Source organism: Phragmites australis, chromosome 8 (genome assembly GCF_958298935.1).
Source record: "Phragmites australis chromosome 8, lpPhrAust1.1, whole genome shotgun sequence".
Lineage (NCBI taxonomy): Eukaryota > Viridiplantae > Streptophyta > Magnoliopsida > Poales > Poaceae > Phragmites > Phragmites australis.
The window spans coordinates 37535054-37558765 of NC_084928.1; the positions used below are offsets into that span (position 1 = coordinate 37535054).

General features: G+C 41.7%; 3 protein-coding genes across 4 annotated transcripts; 2 read left to right on the top strand and 1 right to left on the bottom strand.

Moving 5' to 3' along the window:
- Positions 1-5015: 5015 nt before the first annotated feature.
- LOC133927442 (uncharacterized) lies at positions 5016-7024 on the top strand. Of its 2 annotated transcripts, none has more exons than XM_062373908.1 (2): positions 5016-5325; positions 5488-7024. In XM_062373908.1, the coding sequence occupies exon 2, from the start codon at positions 5587-5589 to the stop codon at positions 6733-6735; it is 1149 nt and encodes a 382-aa protein (XP_062229892.1). In that variant the 5' UTR covers positions 5016-5325; positions 5488-5586; the 3' UTR covers positions 6736-7024. The 2 variants fall into 2 exon arrangements, with proteins under 2 accessions (XP_062229892.1, XP_062229891.1); XM_062373907.1 differs by having other exon boundaries at positions 5017-5325; positions 5462-7024.
- Positions 7025-9415: 2391 nt separating this feature from the next.
- On the top strand, positions 9416-17652 carry LOC133927443 (uncharacterized). Its single transcript, XM_062373909.1, has 13 exons — positions 9416-9733; positions 10598-11762; positions 12472-12690; positions 12791-13017; positions 13479-13553; positions 13860-13931; positions 14414-14512; positions 14606-14677; positions 14758-14872; positions 15248-15316; positions 15421-15736; positions 16209-16326; positions 16415-17652. Exons 1-13 carry the CDS (start codon positions 9611-9613, stop codon positions 17375-17377), a joined length of 3633 nt encoding a protein of 1210 aa, XP_062229893.1. The 5' UTR covers positions 9416-9610; the 3' UTR covers positions 17378-17652.
- Positions 17653-18201: 549 nt separating this feature from the next.
- LOC133927444 (uncharacterized) lies at positions 18202-19449 on the bottom strand. Its single transcript, XM_062373910.1, has 2 exons — positions 19221-19449; positions 18202-19144 (listed from the first exon to the last, which is right to left on the bottom strand). Exons 1-2 carry the CDS (start codon positions 19389-19391, stop codon positions 18530-18532), a joined length of 786 nt encoding a protein of 261 aa, XP_062229894.1. The 5' UTR covers positions 19392-19449; the 3' UTR covers positions 18202-18529.
- Positions 19450-23712: the final 4263 nt, after the last annotated feature.

Genomic DNA, 23712 nt, shown 5'->3' on the forward strand with positions numbered 1-23712 from the left:
TCTTGTGTGTATCAATCCACCGAACCACCCTTCTACAACCTTTATGCAACAAAGGTCTGGTGTATTCTTCGGTGTTCACAATCTCAGCACCGAACTATTCAGCATACATAATCAAATTTGGCGTAAAAAATCTCCTCTTTGCAAAAAATACTACGGCGCTCCCAAAGTTCATCACCGGATCATTCGGTGTTTGCTTTCATTTCTGCTTTAGCACTGAAAATGCTCCGGTGATACCCTCCGGTGTAGCCACCATATTCACCGGACCTTCCGGTGCATTTATCTTCCAATTTCGCTTGAAAAATTGCTCTTTGCAAAAAATAATTCGGCGAGTATACACTGTACACACCGGAACTTCTGTTGTGTGTAACTTTTCTATGTACAGAAAAGAATTCACCAATTCTAAACACCGCCAACTCGAGTTAGACGTAAATAAGAACAAATATCCACAAACATATGCTAACCAAGATTAAGACACATCAACTGATGTCAATATCTCATCACAATGCAAACCAAGTCACTTCTCTACTTGTTTTTTCAGACCACCAATTTTATTTTGATATGATTATAAAATCTAAGAAAAGTATAACACTAGAAAAATATTCTTTAAGAAAAATCTATGCTTATGATTTTTTATATTCCGACCTCACGTTTAAAAGATATCGATAGCCAAAGTTTAAAGATTTGACCGCACAGTTCTAAAACATCAAGGATTTGTGGCGGAAAATAAAAATAGATGTATAGCGGAACAAAAATGGGGACCTCGAAGTGAACAAACACTATTGGTGGATTTGTGTAGAAAATCATGGGGAGTCTTTTTTTTAAACAATCAAATCATGGTGAGTTTAATTTTGAGAATCCGATCCACTTGATAACTTTTATTTTGTGAGTTGGGGCACAACTCAATTGCAATTTGATTTTGAGAAATCCACTCAATAAATTGATTCCAATCCAAATAATTGGTGCGAAGTGGTTAAAAAGGATAACGTGACGTAATTAGCAAGTAACAATGGCATAGAATTGCAAATATACTATTAATGCTGTAGAATCAAGCGGATTACGGGGATCACTGTGAGTCACTATCACATGGGTAGGGTAGAGTGACAAATATTGAAAGACACGTGAATTTAGTGTTATATTACAAAATATCTCTTAATTCATGGGGTAAAAAAAAAGACAATCCTGGGGATACGAGGCCCTGAAATTGCGTGGCTTAGGTAACTCTTTTTGACGATTGGCTGCCATATTTGAACTCCAGCAGTACCGCTTCTACCTATATAGTGATGCAGCCAGCTGCTGTCGTACCAACCGGTGCCGCAAATACGTTCGAGGGGAGGAGTAGGGTAATAGAAGATAAAAAATAGGTAGTTGTTGAAGATAAAAAAATAGTTGATACTGTAATAGTATTATAAAGAGTGAAATTTTATATTATATGCTGAAGATGGCCTTAACATGCAAGCACTGCGTTAGAATAGGAGGAATCCTACATCCATGTGATTGTTTACTTAGAAAATCTCGAGGATACGGTGGAGTTATATATGGGAGATGGGGAAAATTAACACAATATTTGCATATGGGGAAAATTGATATGTTGTGCATGTATTTATTTATTTGGCCGTTCGATCTCCACTATATAAGTTTGAGCTTTGCCTTGCATAGGCTGCATACAGACCTTGGTCTCCTTGCTCCTCTATCCAAAGAAGAAGACATGATCTGATGGAGATGCTGCTTCCTGTGGCTGTGTGCTTCCTGCTTTATGCCCCAACAGGTACATATGCATACATACTCCATCCATGCATAGTTGGCTTCTCTTGGTCATTACACGTGCATGGGAGTCATTTTCGAATATTGTATCTTTGTTTATTCGGAACATGATTGTGTCCATAATCGTTGTGTCTCTGCTGAACGCCAGATCTCATGCCTCAATGCTTCGTTAGTGGACCCTGCTGGCGCCCGGACATCTAATTCGGATGCTAATTAAGCGTCGGATGCCCTGTTGTTATCCAATTCCATATGACCAACAACTCGCCGCTGTTGGATCCATCGCGAAAGGAGAAAATCCCACTGCAACAAAGACGATTTGTTCCCTGCAACATCCTCGCTTCCCCATATGCTACTCAGCTTCGCTCGCCAACAGGAAGAACGACAAGCTCGACTCTCCAACCCCAGCAAAAGTAATCGGACGCCCATCCTCAAAGAAAGAGAAGTCGTCAGAGATTTTGTTTCATATGGAATGACGCATTCGGCAAAAATTGTAGCTTACTGAACAGCCTGTTGAAATCCAACGACAGTTCTCAGCTACAGGGATTTACTCGGCAAAGTCCTCTTATGAAGCTCAGTTCAAAATGTGCTATGCCACAGTCTGAATTGGACTTCAGTTTGGAAGGCCAAAGCAGAAAAGAAACGCAAATTTCATACATGGCTCCTTCTACAGCATAAAACTATCACTGAGGACAAGGTAACCCTGAGAGGATGTGATGTTGAGCCGATCTGCAGATTATGCGGGATAACTGAGGAGTCCGGCATGCATTTGGCGCTGAATTGCCCGTTGTCCAAGGAAGTATGGCAACTAGCAGCAGATTGGGCACAGGAACCTTGGCTCAGTAACCTCCATCAATAAACGGTGGACGAGTTCAAATTCCTTTGGATCAACGGAGACAAGGAAAAAAAACTGTGCAAATGGCCATATACATTTGTTAAACTGGGGGAGTTTTGATCATCAAGAACTTGATGTCGGACATATGTTCTTCCTGACCAGACAAGATCTTCACTGCTACCGTTAGCTGTTAGAAATCAAGCACGTCAAACATGAGACGATTTTTACCTGAAAAATCCTTGCGGGGAAAAAATAACAGCATTAATCGACGATCTTCACTGTAACAGAGATTTGTACAATGCAGAGGATTACAATGGTCGCATCAACTCTCCTTGCAGCTTACAAGATATATTTATAGGAGTGAACTCATACGACTCGAGTCTAATATGAACTGTTCCGAAATATAAGCCGAAAGCGTCTCTTGTAGAGCCTAACAAAAATTCAAATTATAATCAATAAACTTCACCTTAAGACGAATTCTATGTTGTAGCAAATAAACAATCATCAATGAAACACCTTCAATAATAAATATCACTAATACCAAAAATATTTAGAACTTAAATTGTAACAACAACTAAACTTGAGCATAACTCAAATTTAGTCGCAGGAACTGGCTTTATCATCATATCAATAAGATTATCATGAGTGCTTATCTTGGATATTTTAATATCATCTTGTGCAATAATATCTTGAATATATTGATATCTCACATTAATGTGATTTATTCTTTCATGAAACATCTGATCTTTTATAAGGTAAATATCACTCTGACTATCACAGAAAATATTAACGCAAGAGTTATCTCCACAAAGCACAATGTACAAACCTCTCAGCCAAACAACTTCTTTGCATGCTTCAGAAATATCTATATATTCAGCTTTAGTAGTTGATAAAAGTAACAGTAGCCTGCAAACATACTTTCCAATTAACAGCACAACCATCAATAGTAAAAATATAACATGTGAGAGATCTCCTTTTGTCTAAATCACTAGCATAATCTGAGTCAACATAACCAATAAGTCAATCTCCAGATTTTCTAAATTGCAAACAAACATTAAAAGTACCACACAGATATCTAAAATTTCACTGAACAAATTTTCAATGTTCTTTGCTAGGATTAGTCATGAATTTACTAATAACACTCGGTGTATAAGATAAATTAGGATGAAAGCAAACAATGGTATGCATAAGTGAACTAACTGCACTTGAATATAAAACTCTAGACATGTACTCAATATCATAATTTGATTCGGGACACAAAGTTAAAGATAATTTAAAATACGTAGCTAATAGAGTACTCACTGGTTTTTGCATCATGCATATTAAAATGACGAATGACCTTTGTAATATAGCCTTGTTGACTAAGATATAACTTGCTAGTTTTCCCATCTCTAATGATCTTCATGTCAAGAATTTTCTTTGTTGCATCTAAATCCTTCATCTCAAATTCACTACTCAATTGTGATTTCAATTTGACTATTTTTATTTATCCTTTATAGCAATCAACATATCATCGACATAGAGAAGAAAATAAATAACTAAATTATTAATAGTTTTTAAATAGACACAACTATCATAATCAGAACGATTAAAACCATTAGAGAATATAAATAAGTCAAACCTTTTGTACCATTGTTTAGGGGCTACTTCAAACCGTAAAGAGATTTCTTTAATTTATAGACAATATCTCCTTTTTCAGGAGCGATGTAACCCATGTGGCAGTATACACTCAGGTAGCTCACAGTCCAGATGAGGTGGCACACAGTGGACGATAGGGTTTCGTGGACCGTGGAGTGGCGCACAACTGAGTTCAAACCTTTTACATTCCAGCAAGGGATGTCGACATTAGGCTATATCATGTCAGAAAAAAGATATACGTGGTGGCAACGAAAGAGTGCACAGCACAACGCCCGGTCATGCAGTTGAAGGAGACCCAAATGCAGGTGCAGCGCGCAGGCTGTTTAGCGTGGTAAAAATTATGTTCACGTAACATGACCAAATCTAGGGCTCTGCTGGGCAACCCGATTGTGACAAACTGGAGGGCGGACTTCATTCCTGATCCCAGGTCGCTGCCTCAAGTAGGTTAGCGATGTCTTCTCCCACGATCTGCACAAGTACTGAGTTGTTGCGCTCTGCGTCTTCGTTGTCGAGCTTGAAAATTGCCGTGAGCGCCACAATGATTTCTGACGGCAGGGGCCCTAGAAGAGGGAGACGAACTCCCGTATCACCTCCTCGGTCGGTGTGAGATCAGAGGCAGCAAGGCCCAGCTTCTTACTGATGTTAAGCTGCACATCCTCCCTGCCAGACGTGCGCTCCGTCGCACAGAGGAGACATCGACATTATGGCATTTGCGGCGGGTGGGCGTCGGCTTCGGAGGCGGGCTGGGGCACTGCTTCAGAAGTGGTGACGTTGGCATGGTGAAGAGGTGGCCTGGCCGACAATTTTCTCTTTTTGGAGAGAAACTTATGGGAGTTAAAAAGGAAACAGTGGAAAATCGTTCGTGTGGTGTGTTGGAGAATTGTTTGGATTATCAAAGGTTCGTGGTAAACTTTCACCAAGGTGAAAAATTGCGGACTAGTTAAAACTTTGTGCCTCTGATCTGAAGCCTGCCTGATCTCTTCCTCCCCTTTCTCTTCTTCCTTCTCACAAGTCACAACACAGCGCCGACCTCTTCTTACCACACAAATCCACACCAATTCCCCATCGATCTCTATCCAGCCCGCGCCCCCGAGGTAGGGTTTCTCCCCCCCCCCCCCCACATCCCCCTCACTCCAATTCGGTGGTACATGCGCGGCTCCTGATCCAATTCGACGCAGATTTCGATGTTTCTGATGCTAAAGGAACGATTTTTATTTATTTGCCTGCTAGGACCTCACCTCACCTGCCTTGTTCAGGAGATGGATGCGGAGATTTAGCTTATCCTATCGCTGGTTGCCTGCGATCTTGTTGTCGCTCGGCCAGATGACCTGCGTGGTCGGAATTGTGATCTAGAAATGGAGCCGTCGGATCTGAACACCCACCTGCCGCCGCGGAAGCGGCTGCTCGCCGGGCTCAGGACGGCGGCCACCGCCTGCGATGCTGAGGCCCTCCCTTCCCCGCTCGCCTCCGGCGATCTCGCTGCCCGCCTCCGCGAGATGGCGCGCGCGGCGAACGTGTCGTCCTCCTCGCCCGAGGAAATGATCGAGGCGGCCAGGGCGGCCGCCGCCGCCGCCGCCGATGCTGCCGTGGCTGCCCGCGCCGCGGCGGCGGAGAAGGCGGCCGTGGCCGCCAAGGCTAGAGCCGCTGCTAGGGCTGCCATGGAGTTCCTCGATTCCTTTTCCAGGACAGGCGCGTCGAGGAATAGGAATGGCCTCCAGCTCAAGGTGAAGTCTAGGAAGAAGCATGTCCAGGTCAAGCTGTTGTACAAGCCCAATGGGAGGGTGCAAGGCAGAGGAGCTATGGGGGATGCTCCCAAGCCTCGGAGGCGCAGGGAGTCCGATGAAGAGATCGCCCGCAATTTGCACCGTGCAATGAATAGCTCACCGAGAATCTCTCACACTGGACCGAAGAGGCCCCGCAACACCACCGGTGATGGCAAAGATGGAGTTGCCCCTGGTGAGGGTGACGGTGTGGGTGATGCTTGCAATGGTTCTTCAACTCAAGCGCCAGTTGAGGTTGGCGGATTAGCTAATGGATGCTCTGAAGGGAAATCTAGTGAGAGAACTGTTCCATTGTTGAAGCATGAGGATCCTGATGATGGTGGTGAAGACTCATCTAGGCACACTGCAAAGATTACCGATGTTGTTGATAATGGAGCTGGCATTAGAAACTTAAGCGCTGGTCGGAAAGTGAAGATCAAGAGAAAGGAACTGCTTCTGAACCAACATAGTAGTAAAGAAATAGAAGAGCCGAAAGAATCAGAACCCCCTATACATTCTATAGGACGTGATGAATCAAAGTCAAATGGAAATGGCGCAGAAAAGCGTGTGAGTCCTGCAGATGCAAAGGCCTCAGTTGACCGTTTGGCGCCAATGAAGATTACATCTGTCTGGAAGTTCAAGAAGTTGAAAACATCTCACTGTTCTTCCGACAGCAAGGTGTTGCACAACGTGTGTTCCTCTCCTTCGGCAGCTGAAACCTCTGCTTCGGTGAAAGCTGATTAGCGAGGTACCTTAGCGTGCAGTCAGCAGATGCTTGACTTAGCTACGCTTGTTGTGAGATTTTGTATGTTGTAATCTCTCTCGGTAGATCCCACCTTTGCTTTGATTTTTATACAAATGTGCGTGTTTTATGGTATATAAGTTACTGGGTATTCTACCGAATTGTTTCTATTCTGCTCTTCCCGTTTTACGTCACTAGTGATAGGTACTGTGACAAACTCATGTAGTTGTACTTGTCATGCATATCGTTCTAATAAGTGGCACAGTGAAACCATGCTCTTCAGATACTAAACTTGTAATGGCTACTGTCTTCTCTGAGTATTTGATCCCTTTGCAATTGTTTGACATGTGTGGGGTTGTCATAACAGGCTAGAACTCCTATTGCAATTAACTCCAGTGTACTTGCTTTAGTGTTTTGCTTGTAACCACTAGAAAAAGCAATTGATTTTATGGCAGGCTTAGAAGTTGCTATTATCAAAGGAATGTAATCCTTACATGATTGATGCGTGAGCCTGCTTTTGAACAGCTATGATCTTAGTATACATTCAAGTGAACTAATTTGGTAAAAGTCTGACCCTCGTCGTATCTAAAGTGCATCACTGAAGCAGTTCTGCTATTGAATGCTTTCCAAACTTTGATCATTAGCTCACTGATGAATGCTCTTTCAGATGGTTTGTTCATTAATACCAACGCTACTTTGTAGTAACTTCATAGCCTTTTATGGGTGAACTTTTACAATAGAGTTGAGAAGCTACTAATATTTCCAATCACCATGCTTGGGCATAGTGGTGTATCGGCAGTCCAATTCCAAAGAAAATTTGTCTTGCAACCTATCATTTCCATGTCCAAAATATCCATACCTTTCCTTGCTGATGGCCCCAGGATGCATGCATGTTGTTATTGTGGGGCATGAACCATGAGAAGCATTTGACATCTTGGCCATAACCTTCTCTTCCTTGTCAATTGGTAGTATGATTTTGCTATGTTATGGAAGAAGACATGCCATTGCTTCATTGCAGAGATAAGTAACTAGTATTCTGTTGAATGCTGTCCGGTCCAGCAGAGAACAGCATGGAAGAAGCACATTGGCGAGTTCCTGGCGTCTGAGGCTGTTGTGTTTTCATGGATATTTTCATCCATCTTTCATACCTGGGAGAAAAGAAAACTGTTTGCTCTGCTTTGTATATGGTTGCATGTTTGCTGCTCATTCTTCTCTTCACGGACGAAACGAGATGATTGATTGAATTGGATTGAAACCTATCCTGGGTGGGTGAAAGAATCCACTAATCCGATAAAAAGAAAAGAGGGCATCCAGTTATACTAGCCGATTGATTGAATGGTCCAAATAATCAACTGAACTACCAAGCTTTCCATCTGTTGCGTATTTAATTAAGTTGGTTTAGTTTAGGCCGTTTGGTTGGTCAAAGAGAAGCAGCATATATATGTATGTACAAGTCTTTCTTACCTTTGACTATGTTAACAGGCACACACATAGTAACTAACGTTTACTTTTTGTAATAACCTGCTTCATTTTGAAGGAAAGAAAGTGAAGAAGGTCTATCCTATCTATTCTGAGGTGGCTGACAGGTGTGCCCGGCTCGGCTGCTGACGAATTCTCATCTTATTATTTGCTTTCTCCTTTTTTGTTTGGAGATGAATCTTTTCTCCGAGAAGAAGGTAGAAGTTATTTTTTAATTTCTTTTTGAGTGGAAGAAGGCTAAGGAGTTGAGAGAATTTGATCAGCAAGTGGTAACCTTTTATTCATTGAGGAGGGATTCAGATCTGGTCTCCATTTATCATGTTGCTGTCGTTGTTGGTATCTCCTCATCTGAGAGATGAGAGAGAGAGATTAGACTGGATGCCAGCTTATATTAGCTGTTTTTTTTCCCACGAGGTCCCCATCTTCTTCTTTCTTGGCTTAACCACCCCCGGCGTACGTCTTCTTTCTTGGTTCAATCTCAATATCATCCCAATTGGACAATATTTGCTTGGTGACTAATCATTTTGTTATATACTTTTCTACTACTTGGTGACTCATCATACGGCTTGGAGAAGGAAGCCGCATTGTTATATGGAAACTGTATTTAAGATATCATATTTTTTAGTTAGAAAGTATTGTGAAAATATTAAACTAAATAGTATTAAAAACAGCCACAACACTAATACATCCGCTTTAGTTCAATCACCTTTTATTTTCATATCTATTTTTCTACAATAGTTAACACAACAAATAATCTCATAAAATTATCTACAATTTTGATATTCACTAAAAAAAATTAATTCTGGCTTTTTTTATACCTAATCATAGTTACAATGTAACTATGTAGCTCCACTAATAATCTGCAAACAACACGACTTCATAAATTCATATATCCGATCTATTCATCCATATTCAAGTTCAAAAACCCTATAAAAGTATTTTTTTTCTACATCCTAAGATTCATTCTCTAAATCGTCCTTAAACTTCGATTAGCTGCTGATGGACGTATCAGAGACCATCATCCTATTCTCTAAGGACAAATATATCTTTTCTATATATCCAATAGATGGTAACAATGAGAAAAGACTTTAGTGAGTAAGAATGGATAACGAAACTAAATATATCTTATCTTATTTTTTATGGTAAATAAGCAATTTTACCGTATAGTTAACCTACGATCTGGTTTGTACGGCTACATTTTTAGAAAGGGTTAGGCCCGGAGAACTCCAACGCAGCGAAATCCACCCCCAACCATCTCTCCTCCTGACATCCCTCACACACACGCACCCACTCCTCCCGATCTCGCCGGCCAGGGGCCCTCGCCGCCGGTGACCGCTCCCGCCTCCCCGCACCGGAGAATCCGTACGCCCCCGTCCTCCGCCGCCTCCGCCGGGGGCGATGGAGGCGGCGTTCGACGCCTACTTCCGCGCCGCGGATCTGGACCGCGACGGCCGGATCAGCGGCCAGGAGGCCGTCGCCTTCTTCAAGGGCTCCGCCCTCCCGCAGCCCGTCCTAGCACAGGTACCTTCAGATCTCCACGCCCCGCACCAATTCGGTGCGCACCCCTGTTGGTCTGTAGCGATCTGGGCCCTTGGAGCCACCGCGCGCTTCCAATCGTGGGATGGATTTTGTAGGCGCTTCCGAATTTGGAGCTCTCGCGAGCTCGAGGTGTCGAGATTTGGAGACTGCTTTCTTCATTCTGGATGTCTCTGTGTGGATCTTTTAGTCGCTTCATACCGGCTAAGCAGATCAACTTAGTTGCTTTTCAGTGCTTCATGTTGATAATTAGATGTCTGGTACTCGTGCTTTGATCCGGCCGCGTAGTTAGGTACTCTAGCTCGTAATTTAGTTGCACCGTTGTTTGGTGAGTCTACCAATCCAATTTAGGCTGGATTAGTATCAATTTAAGTTTCTATGGTGTTCTCATTAGCTAGTGTAGAGAACCAAGGTTTAGCTCACATATTGGGACTTTACATGTGAGTGGCATCAAGTTGTTATGCTGTTAGGATCCAACTTTCGTAGGAGATCACCTTAGTGGTGTACCTAGTGATTTTGTAGTTTCTGAACTTGGAATCTAGACGAGAGGACTTGTCGTTCGAAGCATGATGATATCCTCGAGTGCTGCTTTGTGGTTCCAAAACTTGTCGACCTTTTGCTGTAATAATTTGCCAACATTTGGTGTGGTTCAAGTGATAGCTGGAAGAAATGGTTGCATGCCCATGATTTGGACGCGCAATGAACTGCACATTGGACTTGTTTTATTGGAATATACTTTACAGTCTGTTAGAATGCTGTTATCATTAGCAATTCAAACACTATTGAGTTGCAGATTGCAATTTTGCATACTTTAACTAATGGCTTTGTATTATTTTTTCTCTGGTTCAGATTTGGACGTATGCTGATAAAAATCGAACTGGTTTTCTTGGGCGTGAAGATTTCTACAATTCGCTTAAACTTGTCACAGTAGCGCAGAGTGGCCGAGAATTAACACCTGATGTTGTTAGGTCGGCATTATATGGTCCAGCTGCTGCAAAAATTCCTGCTCCTCGGATAAACATTTCAACCGCTGGTCCTCAGACAACCAGTGTAGCTAGCCCCTCGAATGCCACTCAAGCACTAAGTTCTCGTCAACAGAATCCTGCTATAAACGGATCACAAGGACTTCCTAGTGCATTGTCAAATCCACAAGTCCTTCAACCTGGTAATATTGTAAGGCCGTCACATCCTCCAAATGCAAACACTATTCCTCCTGCTCAGGGAATTGCTTCAAGGCCACCCGTAGGAGGTGGCCCAAGTGGGCTAAATCATACTAGTTCAACCACAGCGAATCTATCGACTGATTGGTTTAGTGGTAAGAGAAATGCAAGTCCATTGGGTGCGACCTCGCAAACTCCAACCAGAGGTATTTCTCCACAAGCCAGCCTTGGTAGTGTGGGAATATCAGCACAGAGTTCAACTCCTGTAGCAGGCTACAATTCTCAGACGCGGGCTGCTACCACACCTGCGAATGCAAATTCGACCGATCTAAACTTGTTGTCTTCACAACCATCTGTTAATGACTCTAAGGCATTGGTACCCTTGGGGAATGGATTATCATCTAACTCAATTTTTGGTGTTGACCCTTTCTCTGCAACTCCACAAGCAAAACAAGACTCATCTTTGCCCTCCATTGTTTCAAATAGTTTGCCCAGTTCTACAGCTCCTGGTTCAGCTGCTGGACCTCTTCACCCCCCTAAGCCAGTGCAGGTTGGTCCCATGCAGGGAATGTCATTGCTTCCTTCTCATACTGGCCAGTTGCCACAAAGTCAGCCAGCTCCTAGGCAAAACCAATTTAATGCTGTACCAAGCGTTCCAGGATCAGTGAGTGCTAATGGTCCTGGTGAACAAATTCCTTCAAATCCAAACGTGTCTCAGGTCCCATGGCCAAAAATCACTCAAGCAGATGTCAGGAAATATATGATTGTATTTATCAAGGTAGACAGAGATCGAGATGGGAAGATCACTGGAGAAGAGGCAAGGAATCTGTTTTTAAGTTGGAGACTACCAAGAGGTATACACATGTTTCTATACAGTCTTCTATGTATACTCTTGCTCTTTCTAGCTGCCATAATTCATGACCTGTGTGATCTATATTTTTCTTTCTGTTGATGATTCTATGAATTTCATTTTCAGCAATCTAAGTAAATAGCTAGTTGATTCTTATATTCGCAGTATAATATGCAGAAACATCTATTTGTGTGTGAAAGGAGAATTGTTAGTTTGAAATGGTCATTTATAATTCGTAGGTGGCCCCTTACCTTTTTTTTTTCTGTGGAACTTGGCATTTCGGATGATTTACTAAATGCAATCTTAGTTTTTGTGGAAGCCAAATTCATTGAAACTGTTGGTGCGCTACTGCTTGTTGTCAACACATCTTCTGTGTGCATATATACATAGTTGCTCAGTTATTTTCGTCCTGTTAGCTTCACGTTGAATTGACATTTTGTTTCTCGTATTGTTGAAGCAGTGTTTTCTCTTTGCCTGACATTATATTCTTGGAAACTGAGCATCTCGATGCGGCACCACAATCTTATGATATTCCTTATTTCCACTTATAATTTGTGCTGTTTTCAATGACAAAGTGTGTTGAAGGGTTCCATATTTACTATCTTCTTGTTTCTACTTTGAATTACTTCAATGCTCAAATCTTTTTTGACATTGAGTTCCTGTTCTTCTCATTTATAAAGTGTCTAAAAAAAAATCTTCCTATCAACTTGTAGATATCTTAAGGAAGGTGTGGGACTTGTCCGACCAGGATAAGGATGGGATGCTGTCTTTCAGGGAATTTTGTACTGCTGTGTACTTAATGGAGAGGCACCGAGAGCATCGTCGTCTTCCTGATGTACTACTAGATAATATTTGGGCTGAGGGCACTTCACTACCCTCTTCTGGCCAGTTTGCAGAAAACTCTAGTGGCCCTGCTCCTCATCCAAGTGCTGGTATTCGCCCGAAAGAAACTGTTCTGTCCATTTTTTTTATTACCGGCTTCTAAGGAAGTCACTTGTCAATGATGTTGTTCTTACTGAACTCTTGTTGAAGGAGTTGCAAGTAGAGCAATGCAAGGACCGCAGCATGGGATGCTTCCCTCATCCATGAAACCACCACCTCGAGGACCTCTTTCTATAGATGCTGATGATACCGTTCAGGCAGAGCAACAAAAGCCAAAGATCCCCGTCTTGGAGAAACATCTAGTTGGCCAGCTCAGCAAGGAGGAGCAAGATGCACTGGATGCAAAGTTTAAGGAAGCTTCAGAAGCTGATAAGAAAGTATGTTCCTCTATGTTCTTATTTAGTCGAAATATTTCAAGAGCCTTCATGTCTTAAAATTTGAGAAAAAAAAGGAAATCCAAATATTTTAGAAGATTTTCCACAATTGCTGTACTATGAGTATCATTTATTTCTATGCTGCCTATGGTCTCAAAATTCTTTTGAAAAGCTCAGGCATCACATGGTTGTTAATTATTCAGTGCTTCATGATAGTACAGAAAATGGCCAGCAAGAACAACAAAGCCTTTAGTCCCAAGCAGAAAATGGTTAAAATGTGAAGAGCAGACCATAGACAAAATTCTATGGCACACAAATTTATTTTCAGAACATTGTTTCAACATTTCATCAATATCTTTGTTCATCTTTAGAACTGCAATATGGATTTGCAGCTTCATGCAATTCTGCACATTTAGGCTATCCGGATGTGGTATCATGAACATATATATATATTTTTTATGAAGGTCCAAGAGTTGGAAAAGGAAATCCTGGATTCTAGAGAGAAGACCAAATTCTATCGCACCAAGATGCAGGAGCTTGTAAGTACTCTATAGCAATATGCCTTGCTATGTGAATGCAAACATATATTTCGATTCAGTTTTTTAATCTCAAGTTTCATTTCCCATTATCTTCTACTCGTTTTGGTGTTGAACTAGCATTTCCAGTCAACCACTGTCATGTTCATAAGTGATCTGCCGTATCCTAACTGCCAAACTATCTCGTACCAACTTGACACATCCATCCCTTTATCATTAGCTGAAACATATTACGTGGCTTAGCATGAGTTATTCATCTGTGCTAGTTTTATGTACTCATGTTTGACTTATTTTCATTATTTTGCCCAGATTCTTTACAAGAGTAGGTGTGATAACAGGCTTAATGAAGTCTCAGAAAGTATGTCTGCTGATAAACACGAGGTAATGTCCTTTTGTAACCTCGATGAAGAAACAAGCTCAGCGATTTCTTTTTCCACCCTTTTTGGGCCATTAATGGTTTGTGGAAGTTCTTCGTGGTTTCTGAAATGGCAGAAGCAAAAGATCGATGAAAATAATATCTCCTGTGTCTCAGTCCTCATCATATTGAACTGCACTGTTGCCCTGTCGTATATTGACATATCAAGCAGTAGTTTTGTACCACCTTCTTGTGTTACATGCTCCTGGAATAGTTGCAAGTGTTAGACGTCACAAAATCCATCTTTGGTAGAAATGTCAATGTTTCTCTGGAATCATATGTTGCTTTAGTAGAACCCAGAAGTTCAGTGCGTTCATTTGTGCTGCAATTCAATTATGTCCTATGAAGTCTCTTGTTGTATAATGACATGTAATGTAACTGTGGCCACTCTTAGTTCTCTTTCTTTTTTTTACATAAATCTCACAGATCCGATCAATTCTATATTCAGGTTCAATCCCTTGCAGCAAAATATGATGAGAGGTGCAAGAAGGTTGGAGATGTGGCATCAAAGCTGACAATGGATGAGGCTACTTTCCGTGAGATCCAGGTATACTTGTGATTTCATCCCAGGTCACTAGAAACTTGTGAACAATCATGGTTGAGATCTGGACTGTGAACGTATTATTTCTTCTGTTTACAGGAGAAGAAGTTGGAAATTTATAATTCCATAGTTAAACTGCAAAAAGGGGATGAAAATGATGAAAAGCTTCAGGTTTGTATTTTGGTTCTAGTATCTTTCCTTGTGTCATGCTGTACATCTGTTATTTGACCATCTTTTTCCTCTGCTTATAGGAGCGGGCTAATAAGATACAATCTGATTTTGAGGAGCTTGTGAAATCCTTGAATGAACAGTGCAAGAGATATGGGTTGAGAGCTAAGCCAACTACATTAGTGGAGCTTCCGTTTGGTACCTGCTACTATCTTGTTTGTTTATTGACTTTTATCCAACATTTGCTTGTTTTGGTTCCATCTCTTGTTTGAATTAATATTGTACACTGCCTTTTCAGTATGTCAGGTTTGAACTAATGCAAGATGAACCTTAAGATAATTTTGCTGTGCATCATAATATCTATGTTCACCAAAACAGTCTTAATGGCTCTTGTTAGTCTTGTTGCATCAGATAGGCCATGCGATATTCATTGTGAAACCAAATTTGTTTTAGGGCTTCATCTGATCCCAATTGCTAACGGGGTCCTGCTCTTTGCTTTTCTTCGTCTGTTCTTCACTTTGTGTTTTTTTTGGGCGTACACAATGATGAGTGGTATACTTATCTCATTTTTAGGTTGGCAACCTGGAATACAAGAGACAGCTGCTGCATGGGATGAAGAATGGGACAGATTTGGAGATGAAGGTATGCTAGCTTGAATCTTGATTCTGCCATCATCTCCATTATTGAACGTGTTCTTGTAGAGCATTTGTATTTTGAACTATGTTACTCCACTTGCATTTCTCCAGGGTTCTCCATAATAAAGGAACTAACAGTTGAAGTGGAGCCTCCCATTGTACAAAAGAGTCAGCCTACTTTTGAAGATGGTAACGTTTTTACGAATGGGGCATCAACAGAGAAAGAAGACAACAAGAGTGATAAATCTGCTGCTGCTGCTGAGCAGGCAGTTGAAACTGAAGCTACACCATCCAATAGCAAACCAGAGCCAGCAAAAACTCCTCCAGTTAGTGCTGTCAAGAACAAAGAGGATGGTTATACTGATGAACCTAATAAAAAGCAATCTGAAACAAATGATGTCTCACCACGTGCCACTGAGAGTATCAGGTATAGATTATGTTTTCATTTTATATGAAATATACACGTCTCTTGCTAGAAAAACAGGAGCCTGTACTTTATCATCTGTTTTGGAATAGAACCGTAAGCTTAGCCTGTGCAGCTAAGCTTCCGTGTCTATTTTCTTGGTGAATAAATGTTACAAGTTTGAGCATGATCTTGACAAACTGCTTAAACTATTAGATCAGTGGTTTCTCCTATAAGCCAACCTTCTGCCAGTGCTTTGTTTACTCAATATATTGTTAATCTATCTGGAATAGGAAATTCGATTCCTGAACCTTCTAGGTGAAACATGCTTCTTGCATACTGGAAATATGACATATTAATAGCTTGTAATGACACTTTTCTTTTTGTTGGGAGGGAAGCTTAAACAACACCTTTTGTGCTGAAAATTTGGCATGGATAGTATTTTGTCGGTCCCTCTTTTTATTTAAGCTATCTTATTGCATGTTAAATTTTACAGTAACCGTGGAGCAATGGACTCCCCTGTTCATGGTGATAAAACCTATGATAGACATTCTCAGGTCCCATCGTTTGACCATGGCATTGATAATGACTCCCTATGGAACTTCGGTCATAAGGTTGGACTATGTTCATGCTATGTGCCATTGTGTCATGTTGTAGAGATACCACTCTATCTAGCAATAACCTCTGTGATCTGTTTCTCAGGATGGCGAGAATGGTGATTCAGATCTCTTCTTTGGGCCACAAGGTCTTCCTCCTATAAGGACTGGGGGTTCTTCATCTGGTAGTTCTTTTGGCAAGGAACAGAAACCATTCTTTGATTCTGTTCCCAGTACTCCAATGGAGAAACCTTTCTTTGATTCTGTCCCGGGCACGCCAGTGCAGAAATCTGTCTATGATTACTCTGTCCCAGGCACACCAGTGCAGAAATCCGTCTTTGATTACTCTGCCCCTAGTACACCGATGCAAAAATCAGTCTTCGATTATTCTGCCCCAAGTACGCCGATGCAAAAGTCGCTCTTTGATTCCGTCCCTGGTATGCCAGTGCAGAAATCAGTATTTGATTCGGTTCCAAGTACACCGATGCAAAAACCATTCTTCGACTCCTTTCCAAGCACTCCAATGCAGATATCACTGTTTGATTCTGGCGCAAGCAGAGCAGAATCTCCTACCGCCAGCAGCATATATGGCAAAGAGCAAAAGGGATTCTTTGATTCTTCTGTTCCGAGTACACCAATGTACAACTCAAGTTTCACACCAAGGTATAGCGAAGCAGGAGACGATTCATTCGACACCATGTCGCAGTACAGCTCCTTTGGCATGCATGAGAACAATTCTTCCGCACAGCATGACAGCTTTTCAAGATTTGATTCCTTCCGGAGCAATGCTGATAATGGTGGTAATGACACCTTTGCAAGGTTTGATTCTTTCCGCAGCACTGCAGATCAGGGTGGGGGCAGCAGCTTCACGAGGTACGATTCCATGAACAGCAGCAGCTACCATGACAGAACCGATGCGTTTGCAAGGTTTGATTCAATGAAGAGTACCGACTATCACAGCCAGGGTTACTCATTTGATGATGACGACCCTTTTGGAACTGGGCCGTTTAAATTGTCAGAGACCTCCAGCCCGACGAGACATGGAACCGACAAGTGGAGTGCATTTTGACAGGTATTGTATTATAGAGGTCATGTGCTTGTGCACCTTACTGCAGATATATATACACGTACAAGGGCAAGACATTTTTTGCATGGGCCTGTGCTCTACACCTTGGGACGGGACGGAGCTTGCTTTGTGTGTTTGCTTTCTGTTTATTTTTGTACCTAGGCTGGGATGTTCTACCGCACATGTTTGGTGGGATGGTGCTGCTTATAAACATTCTTTATACCTTGTATTGTACAAGTACATGTACAAGATGTGAGTCGATCCGTTGGGTTGGAAAACTCGAGTTTGTAGCGTTTTTCAGATTCTTGATTTTTGTTTGCGCTCTCTACATACACTCCCACTCATGAGTCAGAACCTGGTTATGGATCATATTGTAAGGCAATTAGTCGGTTCACTGAGAGTTTTTTTTTTTTTTTTTTTTTTTGCTTGCTTGTAAGCCAGTTGGTTAGGCTAGGAATTTGTTTGTCCATTGTTTCAACCTTCCATTCATATCCTGAGCACTTGCTTACCGGAAGTTGTATTTTGAGTGGCCTGGCCTGTCGAAACTTGGCGATGCATTCATTTCTACAGATTGTAACCTGCTAGTCCTAGGGGAGGGAATTTGCTCGTGTGCCTTCTAGTGCTGCTGGACCCCGAGGGGAATTTGTAACCTGCCTGCTCAACTGAGATGGTGGTCATCGTCTTGGCAGAGGCACATTTGGTCGGCAGATAACAAGAATAGATTGGCTGATGATGCATTCTTCTTCACTACCTGCTTGCTCCCTCCTGCATGCTCTTTTGGTTTCTGCGTCATTGTCGTCCTTGCTACGTACGTATTTGCATACATGTCATTAAGAGAATACTCTACATAGATTTACAGCTGCGTTGTTCCATTCATCGATGACTCCCTCCCCTGCTATTCTTTTGGCGCCCGTCAATAGTCGACAGACCACAACTGGTTTCCTCTTAGGCTGCAACTGCTAATAACTTTCTTCAGTCTACGCTTAACAGCAACTACCTGCAGCTTCTTAGGCTGAAGGCAGGTAGCTAATACACATACACAGCCAACCTCTGCCTCTCTGCAAGTGAAAAATGGTATACACACCGGAACAAGGACGTTTCTGCTGTTCAGAATTAATCTCTGTTAAATTAGCTGCAGAGAAATATCCACTTGGGTTATTCAACTTTACACCTCTTATATGGCACAAATCCCCTTACCGAATGATCTCCGCTGCTGCTCGGCTTCACTCTTACGAAGGCCGAATTCACACTCGGTTTCAGCTCAAAATTTGAAGCTGACTTCGGCATCTGGATTGTACCCCGCGACTCGAAAACTTTGCAGTTCATGGGGATCGTCTTCACGGAGTCTGAACTTGATTCAACCGAAGGGCTCTTTCCAGTCTCATTCTCAGAGGTAGCTTCATTATGCAAACCTGTACTTGGACCTCTCCGGTGGCCAATGGGAAATCCATAGTATGGCCACCATACATGGAGAGGAGCAATCCTAGCATCTCCTGATTCACCAAGATGGAATGGGAGAGAATTATATGCAAGATGACATCCATTAGGTGCAGTATATGCTGCAATCCCTCCAATTGAGGATGCTTGCATCATTTCCTGGTTCGAGGATTGTGTGCTTCGCTCACAATCTCCGTGCACTCCATCTGAGGAGCAAGCTTTCCTTGGGTCTGGGATGATAACTGTCTTCCCAAACGGCTTCAAACTCGTTTCTTGCATTCCTGAGGAATCCTCTTCAGATAAATCACCATCGCTGTTGTCCTGCTTTATTTCCTGAAATGGAATCACGTCCGACCTGAGTGAATATACATGGTCACTCATTATGTTTGCCCAGTAGAAGGGATAATACCTTGTGGGACTGATCGATCTCTGTTTGTTGGGAAGGCAAATTTTCATCTCGACTCACCAATGCAGGAATATTATTCCCATCATCTGATGACACAGGGGAGGTACACCCTGTGGGTGGGTTTGATATTGATGCTCCAAAAGCATCTGATTGCATTGCAGATAGCACCGACATCGGAGAACGATTCTCTTGGTCTGAACCAGACGGCGAAGAAATAGGAGCAACCTTATGTTGGCCCTTGCGCGCTTTAGGAGCTCAAGTCGGAAGCAACCAGCGCCGGAGCGGGCGGCGACAACACAGACAGGAGTCAGGAGGTCGAACTCGCGGAAAGCTCCCGCCTTTCTCACCGGGATCGCCCAGGAGCCATTAAAAACCGCTTCTCGGCGACCGGGTCATCGAAGGCAGCCAGGAAAACTCAACAGGAAAAGAGATGAAAATAAAATTATCATGCGCGGGGAGAATCCGGCGAACAGCTGAGCTCGTGGGGGGCAAGGCGACGGAGGTGTTGCGCGCGGGGCCGCACATGCAGACTACCGGGCTGTCAGGAATTCAGACCGTAACGGTCCATCTGAGGACGTCCGTGAGCTATCCAACGGCTCAAGATGACTCCACGCTTGCTTTGCCGCCTAATTCCCGCGCCTGTTGTTATCAGACGCTGAACCGTGTTGTTTAGTTCTAATTAAACTTCATTTGCTATAATCTTATTTAAGTTTTGGACCATAAAAGGCTGGTGGAGATTCTGTAAGAGATAAGGATGAATAATAAGTATAGTGGTTGTAGTTTCCTTTGGATCATCTTTTGGATCTTTCGGTCCAGTTTATCAATACAGTACTATAATTTCTATACAAAATTTTTCTGTTTTGATTTGTGTTCTAGTTCGTTCTTGCACCTCCTGACACGGATGAGGCGGGAGGAGACGAGGAGGGAGAGGGAGCAAGTGGCGAGAGATTTTTGGGGCGAAGGGAGGGGAGGGAGGCGAGGAGGGAGAAGGATTCATTGCCATTCGCACATGCATATCTAAAGAAAAAAGGAATAAACTAATGCAGATATTTATGGGTAAATCATACTGCATGGCTGATGGCTCCATATACATGTAAAACGGAAAACCAAATTGTGAAAACTACTGCTACCGGTGGAATTAAGCGTATCTCCCTTTCTCCGCTACCGGTGCTATGCAGGCTCTCTCTCTCTCCACAAAAAACCTGAGCATGCTAAAGTATATGTTATGGGCCAGCTTGAGATCTCGTGGTAGGCAATCAAATTATCCGTTTGAGTCGTCTTTCGACTAAACCGGTGATGAAGTTAGAAGAATATGACAAACCATGCATATTCATCGAAATTAAAATATGACTAGCTATAGTGTTGCTTTCATGGATCTACACCTCGATTCTGCTCCAGGAAGATTAAGTTGCGATGCATGGTATTTTGAGATGATGATGATATAGTGTTGCAAAACGCACGGCACGGGAAAATATTGGTCCAGATGTTTTTACCGATCAGGATTGAGGTGGGCCCGGGCATGCAGAGTTGTGGACAAGGATGCATGCAGGAGATAATGAAGAATATCCCAAAAAGATTATTTAATTTTCAAAGGCACACGTACGTATAGATGACTCGACTAGATAGGAGAAGAAAATCGAGCTGCTCATTTCAATTACAGGTGAGACGTACATAAAGTTAATTTACCATCTGGTTATTTTACGTAGACATGCTTAGTAGCTAGCAACAAGACGGTAAAATTAAACCATTTTGAGTAAGTAAAGCGGTGAGTAGTCCCCGTTCAGAAATAATAATATATTTATTTTGAAAAAAATAAATTTTAATTAATATTTAATTAAATTATAAGAATATCTAGTGTATAAAAATTATATAATTTGATTCATAGTTTAAAATGATTTTACACTATATATATATTTGTAGTTATAAATGATATATTTTGTGAGAAACATTTAATTAAAATTTAACTTCAAAGATCGAGTCCAAACAAAACAAGCCTGTTGTTTTTGAACTGAGAAAGTAATTAAGTATCATTGGTAGTCAGTGGTTACTAGTGTATAACCATTTTATTTCTTTGCTGGAATTAAAACAAAAGAAAAGCGGTGCAAATATCAAGCGGCTGATATTAAATCCTCGTACTAGTAGCATGGACTAGGGAAAGAAAGGGAATAAAACTATTTTACTCCTCTAAACTATCGTGTTTATCTGAACAACTCTTAAACTTTAAAATCGTCTATTTGACCTATACATTCATAAATCTAGCACATTATAGACCTTTAGCCGTTTAGAAAGCTGGTTTTGCTGACATAGACGCCACATCACCTGGGTTTTTGCCACATGGCATCCGCATCATCATCTCACTCTTCACTCTCTCTCCTTAGCTCCTTCTTCCCTTGCCCTCCTCTACTTTTGCGCCGCCGACATCACCGTTCCTCGGCCACGTGCGGTCATCGGCGCTCTTCCGCTAGGCCGAGCTCCGCATGGCCTTGAACCTTAGTGTTAGGACCCGTCCAAATTGTATTTGAATTAATCATTACAGACGATCATTTAACAAGATGAGAGCTAGCACATGTCCATCTCACGATACGCCACATACTAATCCACATCTCATCACAACAATCGTAACCGCCAATGATTCACCTAAATCCAATTTTGGCAATCCCAGTATGTATGCGTTGGTAATTCCCATAAAAGCTATTACCCACACATACCTTTAACAACATGATTATCACAACATCAAGATTAACTAGAATCCATAAGATTACAAGTTAATACATTTAACAAAAGACAAGATTTCATCTAGCGTTAACATACATACATCATAGCGAAAAACAAATAAAGAAAATAAAACCGGTGGCGTCATTTGCCCACAAGGCAATCGACCGGGGTTAGAGTAGTCGGCACCTAACTCCACCTAAAAAAAAAGCAGCGTGAGTATGAAGGTACTCATAAGACTTAATCTATATTAGGTACATATAATAACCCGACTTCAGGAATGATGCATTGAGGTATTGTAAGGAATTGGCTACATGGTTAAATGAATTCATATGTAAAAGCAAACTTTGACACGAATGTGTGAGCAACTATACTTAAACACAAATATATCCTTCTATCATGTAATCCTCAACATGAATATATATGTAATTGGAACCATAATAAACATATATGTGGATAGAATCAGCTCAACCACGTACCAGCATACCATATCATCATCTCATATTCGTGACCATACGACCAATGCGGATGGACATAAGCATTCTCATGACCGAGACGACCAATGCGGATGGACAGAAGCATGCTCATGACCGAGAGCGTGGCAATTCGAATTGATTTTACACACTGCAGGGGTACTTCTTTACCCACACGACTTGATGACCATATGGCTTGTGCGATCACACATGTCCACAAAAGGCGTACTCATATCAACCTTTCTCGTACCCAGAATCACCCACTTGCATATGCCCCTGTGGCACTGGGGTTACCATGAGCGTGTCCCAGACACCTCCGGCTCCCTGCCACCTTACTTCTCCTATTCTTTTTCCCTTACGTGTCATAGGGACGCACGGCAAGCGTCAGCACGACGTATGATAATTAGCTTATCATTCTCATATGCAACATGTGATAAGTACGGAAAAGTACTAAAGTCAATGGCATCGATGATCGGTGCTTAAACGATGCAAGCAATCTATGGCGTCCAGGCTCCTCTCCCAACCTACCCTGGGGAACTCCACTTCAAGGCAGAAGACACCCCTAGCACCGCATACATCTCATCTCATCCTCACAACTCATACAACTAACATCAACAACCTAACATTATTATCATTGTGAAAATAATTAAAGTCTATGCTCACGAATAATAAAACCTTCCACCGCTCGACTTCTATCGAGGAACTATGCATTGCTCGGTTATCTTACAAGTTATACCACATTATATTGAACTCAGGCGACAAGGAAATGGATCATCAACAAAAAAAACAAGGTAGAGTAATGCATCAATATAGGTTCTACCCATAAATCCCGATATTGACTCACTAACATGCAAACATACTTAAGGTATAATTTATCAAATTAGACATCATATAATCCAAAGTAATATGTTGAGTATGCTTAGATGTTTGCCTTTCTTCTTAGCTTCAAATCAAGATCAACCACAAAACCTTCTCAAGAAAAATCTTGGCACTCTCCGGTACGTCGTTCACTAAAAGAGTAGAAAAAAATCACAATAAGCATATAATGCACCGTCATGAACAAAATGTAATGCGACACATTATGACATTATTTTTCCTACTTATCACTGAACATAACATGAATTGTCTAAGTAGTTTCATAAATTTATGGCATTGTATTAATTAACTGTGATTTAATTAAACCGAAACACATTTAATTAATTAATTATAAAAAAAGTATTTCTAGAGTTCCAACATTTTTAACATGTAGTTCATACTCATACGAAGCAAACGCAACTGATCTCATAATTTTTAAAGTTCGTATGAATTAA